This window comes from Antedon bifida, chromosome 9, assembly GCF_963402885.1.
Source record: "Antedon bifida chromosome 9, ecAntBifi1.1, whole genome shotgun sequence".
Taxonomy (NCBI): Eukaryota; Metazoa; Echinodermata; class Crinoidea; order Comatulida; family Antedonidae; genus Antedon; species Antedon bifida.
Genome location: NC_136234.1, coordinates 17,993,713 through 18,009,441, shown reverse-complemented (window position 1 = coordinate 18,009,441; position 15,729 = coordinate 17,993,713). Strand labels below are relative to the sequence as shown.

At 33.9% G+C, this 15,729-nt stretch overlaps 1 protein-coding gene across 12 annotated transcripts in view; it reads left to right on the top strand.

Moving 5' to 3' along the window:
- The window catches only part of LOC144851787 (ryanodine receptor 2-like), a 77,890-nt gene that overhangs the window by 42,400 nt on the left and 19,761 nt on the right, over window positions 1-15,729 (top strand). For 5 of the 12 annotated variants that reach the window (XM_078709405.1, XM_078709406.1, XM_078709401.1 and 2 more), the window contains 29 exons: window positions 139-274; window positions 1,825-2,064; window positions 2,276-2,483; window positions 3,029-3,264; window positions 3,583-3,755; window positions 5,537-5,757; window positions 5,889-5,979; window positions 6,237-6,377; window positions 6,876-7,039; window positions 7,329-7,407; window positions 7,662-7,751; window positions 8,160-8,288; window positions 8,666-8,743; window positions 8,914-8,989; window positions 9,207-9,330; window positions 9,857-9,880; window positions 10,615-10,742; window positions 10,885-10,934; window positions 11,121-11,245; window positions 11,354-11,406; window positions 11,537-11,597; window positions 11,700-11,938; window positions 12,353-12,434; window positions 12,847-12,873; window positions 13,618-13,766; window positions 14,191-14,323; window positions 14,522-14,575; window positions 14,713-14,828; window positions 15,308-15,486. In XM_078709405.1, the coding sequence (XP_078565531.1) occupies window positions 139-274; window positions 1,825-2,064; window positions 2,276-2,483; window positions 3,029-3,264; window positions 3,583-3,755; window positions 5,537-5,757; window positions 5,889-5,979; window positions 6,237-6,377; window positions 6,876-7,039; window positions 7,329-7,407; window positions 7,662-7,751; window positions 8,160-8,288; window positions 8,666-8,743; window positions 8,914-8,989; window positions 9,207-9,330; window positions 9,857-9,880; window positions 10,615-10,742; window positions 10,885-10,934; window positions 11,121-11,245; window positions 11,354-11,406; window positions 11,537-11,597; window positions 11,700-11,938; window positions 12,353-12,434; window positions 12,847-12,873; window positions 13,618-13,766; window positions 14,191-14,323; window positions 14,522-14,575; window positions 14,713-14,828; window positions 15,308-15,486 (3,606 nt within the window). Of the gene's footprint in view, window positions 1-138; window positions 275-1,003; window positions 1,137-1,824; window positions 2,065-2,275; window positions 2,484-3,028; window positions 3,265-3,582; window positions 3,756-5,536; window positions 5,758-5,888; window positions 5,980-6,236; window positions 6,378-6,875; window positions 7,040-7,328; window positions 7,408-7,661; window positions 7,752-8,159; window positions 8,289-8,665; window positions 8,744-8,913; window positions 8,990-9,206; window positions 9,331-9,856; window positions 9,881-10,614; window positions 10,743-10,884; window positions 10,935-11,120; window positions 11,246-11,353; window positions 11,407-11,536; window positions 11,598-11,699; window positions 11,939-12,352; window positions 12,435-12,846; window positions 12,874-13,617; window positions 13,767-14,190; window positions 14,324-14,521; window positions 14,576-14,712; window positions 14,829-15,307; window positions 15,487-15,729 lie in introns of all 12 variants that reach the window. The other 7 variants (XM_078709407.1, XM_078709404.1, XM_078709409.1 and 4 more) reach the window with 6 other exon arrangements.

The following is a 15,729-nucleotide window of genomic DNA, read 5'->3' as shown; positions in this document are numbered from 1 at the left end:
AGCTTTTATGATGAAATACCCTATCAACCTTGACCCTAAGTTCTTAATTAAATTGAATTAAAGTTCTCTTTAAAGTGCCCTATTGATTTCTAAAAAAAGAAAAATTAATATCTAAAATTTGAATGATTTTTTCAAAAGGACATGAATTTTAACCATGAGGTTATAGCAGCTTGTTCCAGGTTCCTAAGCTACTTCTGCCGCATAGCGATGCAGTGCCAGATTGCTCTGTTTGGGGGCCTAGACTATCTTCTTGACATTAGTTATATTGGACTTTGTAAGTGGTCACACGGCTGCTAATGCACAGCCATTATGCACTTGCTATACCCTTATTGCAGTGTGATTAATTTCTGAGGATTTATTACTAAATTTATAGAGTGTGTGCTTTTTAGTTAAAATTGGTTCTGGTTAACAGTTACTTTGGTAAAGTACTATTAAGACATATGCTTAAATAGTTTTGCTTGGTTGGTATCAAAATTTCAAAATGTCTTTTACTGAGTGTACAGTAAATATTGCAGAATAGTCTTTAGGTTTTGGATACAGTATTTTGTTTTTACAAGTGCAGTGTTTAAATTAACTTTGGTACCCGTTTTTATTAACAATGTTTAGTATTATTTCTATTAGTATCTAGTACAGTATATTTTATTTTATAAAACTTTTTTTACTCAAGTTATTTATAGTATTCTTTTAACATGTGAGTTTGTTTAAAAACAAACTGTGTATTCTCTTCCTTTATTTCAACAAGTTAGGGAGTGTTTTAGGGTGGGTTTACTGAATTTAAGGTGGATGAAATGTTTTAAAATAAATGTATAAGCCATTGATTCCCATATATATTATTGTATCGGTAATCAAATACTATTATGAAGCATAAATTAAAATATAAAAAAACACTTTTTCTTGTCTATTCAAAATTTACATTTTAATATGAATACTGTATTCCTTTAACCTTAGAGCATGACCTTTAACCTTTTTGCCTTTTTGTTTGCATGCGTTTGATGTGTCTTAGGTCGGGTTTTCTCGTGATCTGACTGCTGGCTGTTGTAGATTCCTCTGCTATTTTTGTCGTACTAGCACGCAGAACCAGAAATCTATGTTTGATAACCTCGGCTACCTCCTATCTCACGGTTACATGGGCCTTTGTAAGTATGAAAATCACATATAAAACCATAGTAAAATGATTTAGATACAGTCAAACACCTGTTAAGGGAAAACCTTCAATATCCAAGTATCAAAACATTTTATTTCCCCTTGTTTATTTCACTGGAAAGTTTCTTCTCAACAATGGTGTCTCTTGAATGGGGTTGGGGTTTTCATAGATTAAACAAATGTTAAAACAAACATTTGTTGAGGTTTTGAATGTTTTTATACTTACCCATTTTTGTTGTAATTTGTGACAAAAAGTTATAAAATGACATAACTAGTGATATTTTGTGCATGTATATTTATGATAATGAAATAAAATTGTGCATGAAGTATTATATAATGAAGGTACTGCAGAAGAGTAGTAATGAGTATATACCATATTATGAATTATGAAACAGATAATTAAGAAAACAAATAATTTATTATTACCGATATATTATTATAATTGCAAAAAATACAGACCAGGTAATTTGCCAGATAGGTTATATAAAGATTTGTATTCATTGTCTTCTCTTTGATTTAATAAAATAGCTTTAATTTTATAACTAAAGGTTAAAAATTATACACCATTTGGACAGGAATAATATAGTGCCTTTTAGGGACATTGCTGTTGGTAAAAAAATATGTATTAATGTAGTTATGCTTGTAATGAATGTCTATTTTCTAAACTGTTTTCTTGGACAGCTCTGCCATCCCTAAGAGGTTCATGTCCTCTTGACGTAGCTGCTGCGTCATTAATGGACAACAACGAGCTAGCACTCGCTTTGCGAGGACAACATTTAGAGAAAGTCATCAAATATCTGTCAAAGTGTGGTGTAAAGAACAACGCTAGAATGATGTCACTGGGGAAACCGAACATTGGATGGGATCCGTTGGATGGTGAACGGTATCTTGATTTTATGAAACATGCTGTGTGGGTAAATGGTATGGTTCTATTTCTTGTTTTTTAAGATAAATATATCCTATAGCAATGACCTAAATGTTTTGGCTGTGGTAAGAAAATGTTTACCTTAACAAAAAGCATGGTTTGATCCGATTTAGAAGCAACTACATCTACATCATCCATTCAAAAACTTAATGCTGTAATACATGTACTAAAGCTATGATGCTAATTTTAAAAATAATTTGATAACAGGTGAAACGGTAGAAGAGAATGCCAACCTCGTCGTGCGCCTCCTAATCCGCCATCCAGAATGTCTAGGCCCAGCTTTACGATCTGAAGGCAAAGGGTTGTTAGCAGCTATGAAGGATGCCATTGAGATGTCTGAGAATTTGGATGAGTCCTTCCCACCAGGAGTGCAGAACCTTCCTAAGATTGTTACTGATGAAAACCCAGAACCAGTGTAAGTTGACGTAATACTCCAAAAGTATAATGTGTTAATTGCAGTATTTTTAACATGTAGAGATTCTGTAAAATTAAGCTGTTAAACATATACTGTTTTATCACTGTTTTTCAGTGAATAGTTATTATATGATACAGGTTTAACCCACCCCAAATATAAGGCTACCATCGAAGTTTGAGAAGTTCTAGTGGGTATATTCCTCTTCATATACATCCAACAGCAAGTAACTTGCCAATTACAGGATGGATAACTATTTTATAATTTATCATGTATAAACTAAGTCTCATTTGAGGCTTAGGGAGTGGAGTTAAAAGAGTTGTGAGTTACAACCCTGCATTAGGTCAGGATTGAACCCTGGACCTGGGGATTGGTAGGCAAGCATGCATGTTCACCACCAAGTTACAGCTCCACTACATATTCGGCAATTATTTTTTCCTTTGTTATAGGTTCATGTTGGCACAGTTTTGAATTAATAGTGAACAGACTTTTACCCTAGTCAATACAATTATATTTATTTTAGACTCTTTATACTATATCTTTCTTAGGCCAGAAGATGAAGATGACGTTGACATGGGCGGTGCAGTGCTGACATTCTACGCCATGCTGATTGACCTCCTCGGAAGGTGTGCTCCAGATAAACAGGTCTTGAGCCACGGCAAGTCAGAGTCACAGAGAATGCGAGCCATCCTTAGAAGCTTAGTTGCTCTTGATGATTTAGAGGGCGTTCTTTCACTAAAGTTTAATCTACCATCACCGAGCAAAGTATATGAGAAGAAAGATGGTAAGAACTGTCTTGTTAAGTTATTTTTAGTAATTATCTCAAATAAATATCCAACAAGTCTAATGAAGTTATACATAAGTTTATGACAGAAGTCAATTTATATTAATGCCTAATTTGTTTAGTATAATTAGACTTTGGGGATGGTCCAAAATTCTATTTTATCATTAAAATCACATTCAGAATACCATGAATTCTGGAAAACCTACCATGTTAGGCTATTCCAAAGTAGTTGACTGTATATGCAGCATACTAGGGGATCATGCCCACTGAGTGACATTTTTCAGTACTACACCTAATTCAATTTAATGGCTTTATTAGAAACACTTGGAAAGCCACTAGGAGCAGATTTGAAAGGCTTGACACCAACCCACAAGGAAGCAATGCTGCTCTTTATGGAGAGGGTTTATGGCATCAGTGACCAAGAGATGTTCTTTAGACTTCTTGAAGTAGGCTTTCTACCAGACTTAAGAGCTGCCATGACTATGGACACTGTAAGTGTCAACACTAATAACTTTATCATAAAGGATTTTATTACAGTATCTAACAATCACAACTTTGTAGATCAAAGGGCAAATTACTGAAAAATGACAATTCTATATTCTTTATTTCAAACCAACAGTGTAAAACACCAATAACAGGTTGAAAATAAAATAACTAAACTATAAAATATGAGCCAATATAAATATATACAAAATGAAAAAAAGATTATTTAAATAATTTCATTAATAATACATTTAAATTGAGAAAAATTACAGTTAAAAATATCTAAAGAATTATTTTTTAAAAGACATGAATTGTACAAAGACGAGAGTCTACAGAAAATACCATTTTTACATACATTGACACGAGAAAATTTAACATGAAGAAAGGGTTTACTACGAAGATTACGAACAGGAACATTAAAATAAAACAACGAAACAATATTACAATCAAACTTAGAAGTAAGACATTTATACAGGAAGTGCAAGTCCTGTCTTGCTCTCCTAGATGTCGGGGAAACAATAGGAGGCAGGTTGGCTGCTGGGCCGACAAAGCGCAAGAACTTGTTATGGGTCCGATCAATTCTGGAGGCTTGAGAAGCAGAGAGTGAGTTGTAAATAATTGAACAGAAATTGAAAGATGGTTGGACGAGGGAAAGATAAAGCGCACGTTTGGTGTATGGAGAAAAATGTTTGCAATTGCGCCACATCAGCCCAAGCAGCCTATTGGCCTTTCTGACAACATGATCAACGTGTGAAATAAATGTCAGTTTACGGTCGATGAAAATGCCGAGGTCCCGGTAAGAGTTTACACTTTCAAGGACTTCTTCTTGAACAGAGTAAGCGAAAATAATAGGTTTTTTCTTAAGAGAGCAAGACAGGACTTTGCATTTCTCGGACTTCAGGGACATTTTCCAGTCGGAAACCCACGTACCGAGTCTTTCCAGATCTGCCTGAAGTGCAACGGAGTCCTCAGTGGTGGTAATAATTTTGTAAATCTTGAGGTCGTCAGCGAACATAAGACAGTTTGAATTTTGAAAGAGATTTGGTATTTCATTAACAAATATATTGAACAGCAGGGGGGCAAGAATGGAACCTTGAGGCACGCCTGAGATGACTGGGAGAGAATTGGATGTGGCACCATCAATTACTACTCTCTGCATCCTACCGCCAAGATAACTTTTAAACCATGAAAATAAAGTACCTTTAATGCCAAACTGATGAAGTTTTAATAATAATAGGTTGTGGGACAATTTATCAAAAGCTTTACTAAAGTCGGTGTAGATTATGTCACATTGCTTTTTAGTTTCGATGGCTTCATACACGGTAGACAGAAGAGTAGCAAGGTTTGTTTCACAAGATCTACCGGGCATGAAGCCATGTTGATCTTGGGAAATAATGGGCGAAACATGACATAATAGTTGAGTGTTGATAAGCCTCTCAAGAATTTTGGAGATAGTGGGGAGGAGGGAGATCAGTGGCTGGATCACAATGGAGATACAAATATAATAACCACTGAAAAAATAACAATGATGTGGGTATCAGTGGCTGGATCTCAATGGAGATGCAAAATAAAATAAGCAAACAGCTAAATCAAAATGATAAAGTAAAACAGCCATAAATCAATTGCTATTGTCATGATGAATGAAATGGTATGGTACTACTACGTTCATTCAAAGCATACAGGAAACAGCTAATTCTAAAAATGATATGCTAATTTGCATACTGTATCAGGTGCACTTTCTCTTAGTTAATTTTACATTAGATTGTATATTTTTTATTTATATTGCTAGCCTAATACTCACGACCATGACATGGCTCTAGCCTTGAACCGCTACCTGTGCAACTCTGTACTACCACTGCTGACCCGACATGCCCACATGTTTGAGAATGCAGGTCACAACATCTCGCTACTGGACTCCACCATGAACACAGTCTATCGTCTGTCCAAATGTCGGTCACTCACAAAAGGCCAGAGAGATACGATTGCAGATTTTCTGGTAGCTCTTACAGGGTAAATACAAGTATATTTTCCCTTCCATACTATTAGGAATATATTTTAGCATTGGGTCACATATTAATGATCTCTTTCTCTAGACCAGACTTATTTATGGTACAGTATATATTAAAATTATTTTTGTTTAGGAGCCTGCGGCCATCCATGATGCAGCGTTTGCTCAGAAAGCTGACAGTCGATGTTCCTTTATTACTAGAACATACATATGTAGCCTTGAAGGTAAGATCATTTATTAGAATTTATTTGCATTGGCCTATGATCTATGCATATTGTGTCATATCACTACCATATTTTGGCATATCACACTTTTTTTGTCAAACTAGTTTGATAGTGTAGACAGAGCTTAATATCTGTTTAGGTTTAAACATCCTGCTTTAGTTAGTATATATATCATTTTATATTACTGTAGGCCTACTTTATTTTCACAAATCTGAAAAAATCCTTTATTTAATAATGAAAATACTTTTGCCTTGCAGATTTTAACTTTACATTATGAACGCTGTGTTGACTACTATGGAAGTCATGGTGGTTGGGGTAGTTACGGCGCCGCCAATGATGAGGAGAAACGACTCACTATGATGTTATTCACAGGCTTGTTTGATGCACTTGCAGATAGGGTAAATTACAGGAATTATTTGAAAATGAGAAGAAATAGTACATAATGATCACACAGTACTATGTATGTTCAATGTAGTGTTACTGTATTGTGTGATTGAATGGTAAATACAACAGTACCTCCTATTATTGGTACACGTTTGGGACAAAGTATCCCCTTCAAAGGGATGTCCTCTGAATAGGATGTCTCAAAGGAGGGTTCTATTGTAGTGTACTATTATATGTGATAGGCAATGAATCTGTCACCCTCAATTGTTTACTTCTCTTCAAACAAGTCAACTTACAGAATGTCCATAGAGATACTAATATACTACTAGAGAGTAAACTGCGAGACAGCAAAAGTGATGTGTAGTGGTGCATGACTGAGTAGAGGAGCACTTTTGACCTTTTGTAGTGTTGGAGTTGATTCTCTAGTAGCTAATGTTATCCTTATGACGAGGACCCATGATATATTAACAGTTAAACTAGTAACAAATGCACCATTGGTTCTTATTCTGCAGGAGTATGATCCAGAGTTGTTCAATAAGGCACTGCCGTGCTTGACTGCAATTGGTAGTGCTCTACCGCCAGATTATTCAATGGCGTACCACGATGAAAGCATGATACGAGAATCAAACATCGACGCTGATGGGGTTTACCAGCCATGCCCTGTAGACACATCAAAGTGAGTAAAATAGACATGAATAACATCTTGCGATTTGCGATAATCTAGAACCTATGCATATTCATTGTGTATCGTCCTAGAATCTGCTAAAACTGTCACAGAGTTGAATGTCCTTGCATGTGCAAATGGTATTAACATAACCTATGGTCGTCACAGTCAAGAGCTCTCTATTGCCAATATCATTCATATCATTTTTGTATTAAGATCATATTTGTCCTAAAGACGTCAGTATGATTTTTGTCTCTTTTACCATTATTTTAAAAATGTCTTTATTTCATTGCATTTTCAGAATTCATTTGAATGAAAGTTTACTATCCTTCCGTGATAGATTTGCAGAATTTCTCCACGATACATGGGCATTGGAACAGGTTTGACTGTTTACCTATTTTATCATTATTTTTGCCAACATGGCAACTTAACTTTTTTTAAAAGATATCAGCTGGCCTGCTAGTTCAGCTGGAAGGGTTATCCTCACATTGAAATAAATAAATATTTTACAATTATGGCTATACCAAATGCTCAGTTCATACCAATCGAGAAACCTTCAGATCACTAGCGTGGCACAATATTAGAAGTAAAAGGGAAAAAACTAATTGATGGTAATTATTTGTTCTTAATTTAGTTTGAACATGGATGGACTTACGATGAAACAGACAGCCCTGCAATGCGCCATCATTCCTTGCTTAGACCATACCGGAATCTTACTACACAGGTAAATACTGTAAACAATATTTTATGTGTCAAATACGTTTGGTAAACAGTTCAGTAATACTGTATATCCTTGGGTATAATCCCACTTCAGGTCTAATACAACCCCCTACTTTATGTCTTATTTCACAAACAGGTGTATCCCTGGGTATAGTCCCAGTATTGACTTTTGGTCTGGATGTAGGGCTCTCTCTAGCCAGTTCAGTTTTTACAAGAAATGTTTACCAATCATTTTATTCCTAAACCAGGGTTTCCCAGGGTATAGTACCACCCCACCCCGAATCGGCCCAATTTGGAAGAAATTGTACCTCCTTCATAAACATACAAAACCAATCTACAATATATGACCATTTGGTTTAATTGTAAGTAACATCTTAAATGACCTTTAAAAATAATCTTGAATTGATTTCAGGAGAAAGACTTGTATAGGAGTTCAATCAAGGAAAGCTTAAAGGCCATCCATGCCTGGGGTTGGACAATTGAACGAAGCAGCTCCGACCAGAATCCACAACTACGACGAAGACTTTCCAAGACAAGTCTGGTAATTTTGAATTATTAATTTACATTTTCTATGTGCTAAATTGATATTCAATTCAATTCAAGTAAACATTTATTTCTTTCAAAATCAGAATAACGATAAAAAAACATTTCTTTCAATTTATTAAATTCAATTCAATAAATTATGAGATTAAAACATTTAAAAGAAAGAACTAGCAGAACACATAATATATAAATATAATTGAATGTTTTCTCGATTGGATAGTGGAGAATATTTCACAAGTTTAAAGATTGATTATTTAACAAGGTGGAGACATAGATATGTCTATTGAATATCATGTGACCAACAATCCTCCAATCAAATGACAAGAATCTATTCAGGTGTGTTATAATACATGAATGATGTATTTTCTTCTCTAGGGTGTAGCTGAATCTCCACATGGCTATAATCCTCGGCCAATTGATATGAACAACATCACACTGACAAGGGATATGCAGGTGAGGTTTTACAGTAGTTTTTAAATTCAACCTTTTAAAAAAATGTTTTGGCCCTGCAATGAATGAACACCTTACTTAAGTAATTCTTTTTCATCCTGATCTATTTTTCGTCTTGTGTTTTTCCCCAAAATGGAAATATTTTGTATGTTTCACCTCTTTTTATTTTGCAGAACATGGCTGAGAGACTTGCAGAGAATGCTCATGACCTGTGGGCAAAGAAGACCAAATCGACGTTGGACACAACTGGTAATAACTGATAATAAACAATTAATAAACAAAATTTAATTTATAAAACATACAGTAGTAAACAAACTTATGTTTGATCTTTTTTGGTTTTTTTTGTTAAACGAATAAGCTAATTTTTTTTCCCACATTTGTGTGAAATAAAAATGAATGATTTTTTCTAATAACAAATTTAACCAAAATCTGTGGTAGAATTTTAATTTACAACTGTTTGTTTTAGGTGGAGATTGCCATCCTCTTTTGGTGCCGTATGATATTCTGACAGATGCAGAGAAGAAGAAGGATCGTCAAATGACTCAAGCTCTTCTGAAATTTCTTCAAGTGAATGGATACAGATTGCAAAGGTATATTTAATAATATTCATGAAGTAATAAATATTGAAATTTTATATTCAAACATGATTATATCTCATTTCATAAAGTATACATTACCTAAAAGGCAAATCTTGTATTCATTCTGTACATAGGTCTTAGGAGACTATTGTACTAAGCATAACATTATGTGGTAAGGTAACTAGTTCCTTTCCACGCTGCGTTATCCTCAATAGTATTTTTTAAGCAGGTGTCCTTTTACAGCTGATTGAACTGGGAAGTGTTCACATCAGAAATTGAACCCAGCTTTTTCTGTATGATCGCCAGGTGTCCTAATTTTCCTAACATATTTTATTTTGATTGTATGTCTTATTTTTATTATGTTTTGTGACAGATGTGAAATAAATTGAATTGAATTACTCATCTACACCTCCTTAGAATACCCAACCCCTTAAGTCTTTCAAACATTTTAATTACACCGATATCAGTTGATATTTGTCCAAATATAGTATGTTTCAATACAAAATGACTATAATTTAACACTTTTTTGTTACTGTAGCAAAGAAGCAGATGAAAACGAGAGGTAATAAAAAGCCCAGCACATAGTTACCAATTAACAACTTCTGATCATTAACACTTTACAGTTCTGCACTTTAGATGTTTGACAATTATATCTTCCTTTAATTTTGATATGTTTTCCTTTTTCTTTGTGATTGTTTGGTTGTTCTCTACTAATAAACCAAATCTTCATATTTGAGCTACCTTTTCCTGTACTGTTCTGTTTTTCCTTTTTATATTTTCACTTCAGTTTTGTTTTGTATCCTTGTGAATATTATATAAATGTGCTTATTTTCGTGGAGTATTAATCTTGCTAACAATGAGATATACATCAGCACCTCTTCAGTGTGGAACACTCAGAACTGATTGTAATGTTTATGTATTTTTTATGTTTGAGAATTGCATGGTAAAGTACCACTAAAGGAATGCCATGGAAAGTTATAGACTTGTATTTAGATACATTTTCTAGTTTTATTAACCAAGAATTGTTTGCTTTTATTTCTCTTTGTATATACAATTTTTTGATACTGTTTTACTATTAATGCTTTTCTAAAGCTCTGTCTACACTATCAAACTTTATGTGACAAAAAAAATGTGATGTACCCCTATATGGACATGATGATGTCATATCATTACCATATTTAAGCATATCTCTACCATATTTCGGCACATCACACTTTTTTGGTCAAACTAGTTTGATAGTGTAGACAGAGCTTTATAGTAGAGTAGTAGATTACTATGTACTTACTATTTTGTTAGGAATGGCACTGGGGACTCACAAGACAGACTGTCGCATGTCAGCAACACCATTGAGAAACGCTTTGCGTTTAATCTTTTGGAGAAGTTAATTCACTATGTTGACAAAGCTCAGGCTAACCTTAGACCAGGTAAGACTACCCTTTGTCAGTATCCACCATTTTATCTTTACTTATTATGGAGAAGAGTGTACACTGTGACTAAGGAATACATTGAAACAATCCTTTTGGATCTTGAGTTAAAGTTGACTAGAAATTTGTTTTTTTTTCTCAGGTTTTAAGAAACGAGAAATGGAAGAAAGAAGTTACAAATTTTTTGTTAGGGTATGTTTTTAGTATTATGTATTTTTGTATTACTCTAGCATTACCATTATCAGCAGCATTAGCGTCATCTTTGTTTATATCATATCCATGGTTATCAGACAAGTTTGTGTTCCTCATCTCCTAGACAGTATTTTCCTAAAGCAATTTTCCACCCCAAACCACTTTTTATGATTTTTTCCATCATAGGTTGTCCTTCCGTTGATTGAGAAATACTTTGAGGCCTACTGTTGTTATTTTGTATCCAGTCCAAGTTCATTGCAAGCTAGTCGATTTGGAAGTGCATCGCACAGAGAAAAGGAAATGGTTGCCAGGTAATATTGCAAATTGATTGAAAGCTGTGAGAATAAAAACTATAGAAAATAAAGTTCAGTTCAATTCACATACTTTTTGTTGATACCGTTTCCTTTGAATCTTTTCAGCTTGTTCTGCAAATTATCTCATCTTGTTCGTCAGAAGATAAACCTCTTTCAAGGTAATTCATTTTCTGTAGAACTAAAAAACAGTAAATCTTGTACACTTTTATTTCCCAGAATTAATGCCTTCTTTTAATACCTTACTCATAATTGGCATTTTTTCATTTTTTATTTGTAAATTATTTTTAGCTCAAGACCTAAACTGTACAGTCTGTTGTTTGGAGGTGATAGCCACTGCCATAGATGGAAGGTATTACAGTAGTTCTAAATCTTACTAATTACATTATGCTCTACAAATTTACTGTTTGAAATAAAAATGAATGACTGTTTAATAATTAATTTTGTTTTATAGATCAATCACCAAGCATGGATCTGGCTCAGTAAAGAACGCACTTCTTGTTTTCTTCTGCAACGCGGCAGACGACTTAGAAAGTACACAAGCGAATGTTAAATCTGGCTACTTTAGTCACGTGAAGCCACCAGACTTCAAAGAAGGGTTGATAATGAAGTACGTGCCTGGGGTACTGCTACCCATGTTGACCAGTCTCTTCAAACATATTGGGAAATTCAAGTTTGGCGAAGAGTTACTACGTATGTATTATTTATGTATAATTCTGCATCTGGGCAAAATCAAGCTTTAAATTGCACACTGCTTTTAAACACAGTGTTTCTAATGCTCTGTCTACGTACACTATCAAACTAGTTTGATAAAAAAGTGTGATGTGCCCAAATATGGTAGTGATATGTTTAAATATGGTAGTGATATGACATCATCATGTCCATATATGGGCACATCACATTTTTTTTACATAAAGTTTGATAGTGTAGACATAGCTTAATAAACTTGAAATTGAATATTAGTATATCTCTCCAAAATCTTTCAAACCAAATGATGGATTTAAATTACTTTTTCCATTCAAAATTTAAATATTTCCTACCTATCTACCTGTACCTACCTTTTTGATAAAACTAAGAGTATGACAATTTTTTTTTATTTGACTTCAGTTGACCAAGTACAAGTTGCTTGCTACAAAGTTATCAAGACACTATTTGTTATTGGAGCAGCCAAACATTTCGCTGCCAACAAGTTAGTTCATTTCTAATTATATTATATTTATTTTCTGAATTAATCGAACAAATGCATATAAATATGTCCACATCATGTTAGTGTTTGCTTGGATGCTAGCAAGAGGCAGAGATGATGACATAGTAGTCTCAATGAAGACATGGAATACATCAGTACAGTTGATATAGTATAGCAATATAATTTCTCACTTGAATTGGTATTGATATTTAACCATGTTAGTGGTTCGTCTGACACCTTTACTGGACATAGACAATAGATGTATGGAGACTGGAGGACCACCGCCTTATGCCCCATAAGTCTCAATGAGGAGATAAAGTACAGTATAAAATAAAGTACATATAGATAGATAGGATAGATATAGTAATATAAATTGCAATTAATATTTAAGCTTTTTTGCATCATTGTTCCACAGTGAGAAGGAAAGAATGTGCATAAAAAGGTAACAACATCAAACAAATGGTATAAAAAATACAGCTTTCATTTAGCTGAACCAACTAACTAAATTCACTAGTGCATAGTATTTTTACTGATTTTTGTTGTGTTGATAGATTACCTAATTTAGTTATTATTTCTAGAAAAGTTTATTAGGTGAATGTTTAAATGACAAGTATGCTGAAAAGGGTTGCCATGATATTTAATAGTTTGTTTAGAGTTACATACCCTTCAAAAATCAAAATGTTTTTTTGATATCTTACATTAACTGTATAGAATCAGTGTTCAGTGATGTTACAATCTTCCCTGATAGAACTTACATTATTTCAGTAATCACACCCCTGCCCATGAAATATATTTTCATATTACTTTCAGGTTTTATTCCATTCTCAATCCCTAATGCCTAAACCACTTTATTCTCCCTGTAGTTCAGGATGGATCTTCTGATGCTCTGCTTGAGAAACAGAGCCATCTATCTAAATGTAATATATCCAGTAATAGAATTGTATTCATTATTTATTTCATTTTTTTTAGTTTTTCTTTTCTATTATTTCTATAACATTCCCTGTAGTTTGAGTTACCAACATCTAGTCTGCTGTTGTTTTCCAGTAGTTTCTGAAGAGGTCCTTGCTTCATAGCCATAATTGCAGTATTCTAGAATGAATATAGAATATATATAGTTCAATGTACTCATAATTCCTTTCATATTAGCTTTATATTATTGTTATTCATTATTTATTTCATTTTACAGTCATCGACCTGCTATTGGAGAATTGTTGGCAGCAATTGCTGGCTCATTTCCAGTTGCGTTCCTTGAGCCACAGCTGAACAAGAATAATAGGAACTCTGTGCTAGGACAACAGGAGATGAGAGCCATCGCTAAGGGTGTTGCTGAGCCAGGTAAACAAAAATACATTTTGGCAATAGTACATGCATTTTCTAAAAAAATATTTCAAAGTTATCGCCAAAAAACAGCATTTTGTAACAGGGAGGAATAAGAATATAGTGATACCCGACAAATTTTGGGATTTTCAAAAGGCGCTTATCCCAAGGGGGCTAATTTGTATTTTTTAAGATTATACCTCTTATAGTTTTTGTTTAATGTACAATTTAATTTATAAATTTCAGCTATTTCTCTACTACTCTAAGTTTTATTTTGTAAAAATATACCTCTTATTCAAAGCCCCAAGAACATCATTGTAAAATGAAAAAAAAATAGAAAATCCATTTCAAGTCCATTTTAAGTATTTTTTCTGTACATGTATTATGTTGTATATCAAGTATCTATCTTTTATATCAATGCTTACTTTTATTTTTGTTTCAGAAGTTGTGAGTTCTTCCTCTGGAATTCCAACATTGGATGCCATGATCCGTGAGGTTGATGAAATGGCTGAATCAGGTGCTAAATACTATGAAGCTCCTCATGTTATTGAGGTGATACTGCCTACATTGTGCAGGTATGCTTACCATTTTACTAAAGTCAAGATAGTTAACAATGCTTAAGTGAAAATATATATTTAGTCATATGAAGTAAAAAGAAAGTATTTCTCTTTATTAACACAAACAAAGTTAAGGTGATTTTTTGCCTAAGCAAATTTGAAAAATCTGACCCAAAGCCTATACTGATAAATGTATACTTTTGTTACATTTTGCAGCTATTTACCATTTTGGTGGCAAGAAGGACCAGACAGTATCAACAGAAGACAAGGGTAGGTGTATTCAATAATGGCTAAAGTAACATAAACAAAAGAATATAACTTCAATAAATACGTTTAAACGTTTAAAATGCTTATTTTATAGATATTTAAGTATTACTATAAGATAGAATATTTTTTTTTTCTTGCAGCAATTACTGGACAATGGTTAGTTCTAGAAATATGAACACTACATTGGGAAATGTTCTGACTCTAATCAAGAACAACCTAGGATCAGAGAATGCCCCTTGGATGAGTAGGATAGCAGGTAAGTAACTAAATCCCTATATCAAGCTAAAGTATAAAAACCTTAAGTGCTGCTTCCTCACATGCTGCTGGCTTCAGTAGAGTGGCTTAGGTGCTAAAAGCTGCCATGATAATGGCATATGCATGAGCCACAGACTTAAGCTCTATCTACACTATCAAACTAGTGTGACAAAAAAAGTGTTATGTGCCCGAATATGGTAGTGATATGCCCAAACATGGTAGTGATATGACATCATCATGTCCATATATGGGCATTTTTTTGTCACATAAAGTTTTATAGTGTAGACAGAGCTTTAGATTTGTTCTGGTGTGTTCTTGGAAGGGCTCTGGGCACCTTTAAAGAAAGTAGATGTGGTGCATGTAGTGGAGTGAGAGAACATTTATAGCATATGTGAAGTGATCCCAGATTATGCAAACGTTAATGTGTTGGACTTGAAGTATTAAATTTGTTTAATGTACAATTTAATTTACAAATTTCAGCTATTTCTCTACCAATCTTGAGCAATGCAGATGAGAGCATGCTCTGTTCGCACTTTCTACCGGTAGCAGAGGTTCTCCGCAAACGTGCTGAGACGGTGTTCCAGAGCGAGGAGGACCTTAAGAGGAACTTTCCAGGAGGTGGAACTGAGATGGAGGAAGTAGAGCTTGAACTCCTTGAGGTAACTATAAATTGTATCTTCAAAGCATACATAACTATTGTGAACCAAAAGATTATGTTCTTCTGTCTAGGAGGTGATGGTCTATGTTAATGAAGGTGCCTAATTCCTTCTGTCCATTAAACATTTTGACAATCAAGTTGGAATTGGGTTTGGTGTCTTTTTTGACACTGGTAACTTTATCTTTTTCAGATTATCTTTCTTAATATTGAAAGTGTGTCTTTATCTTTAAGTTCTTAAAACATG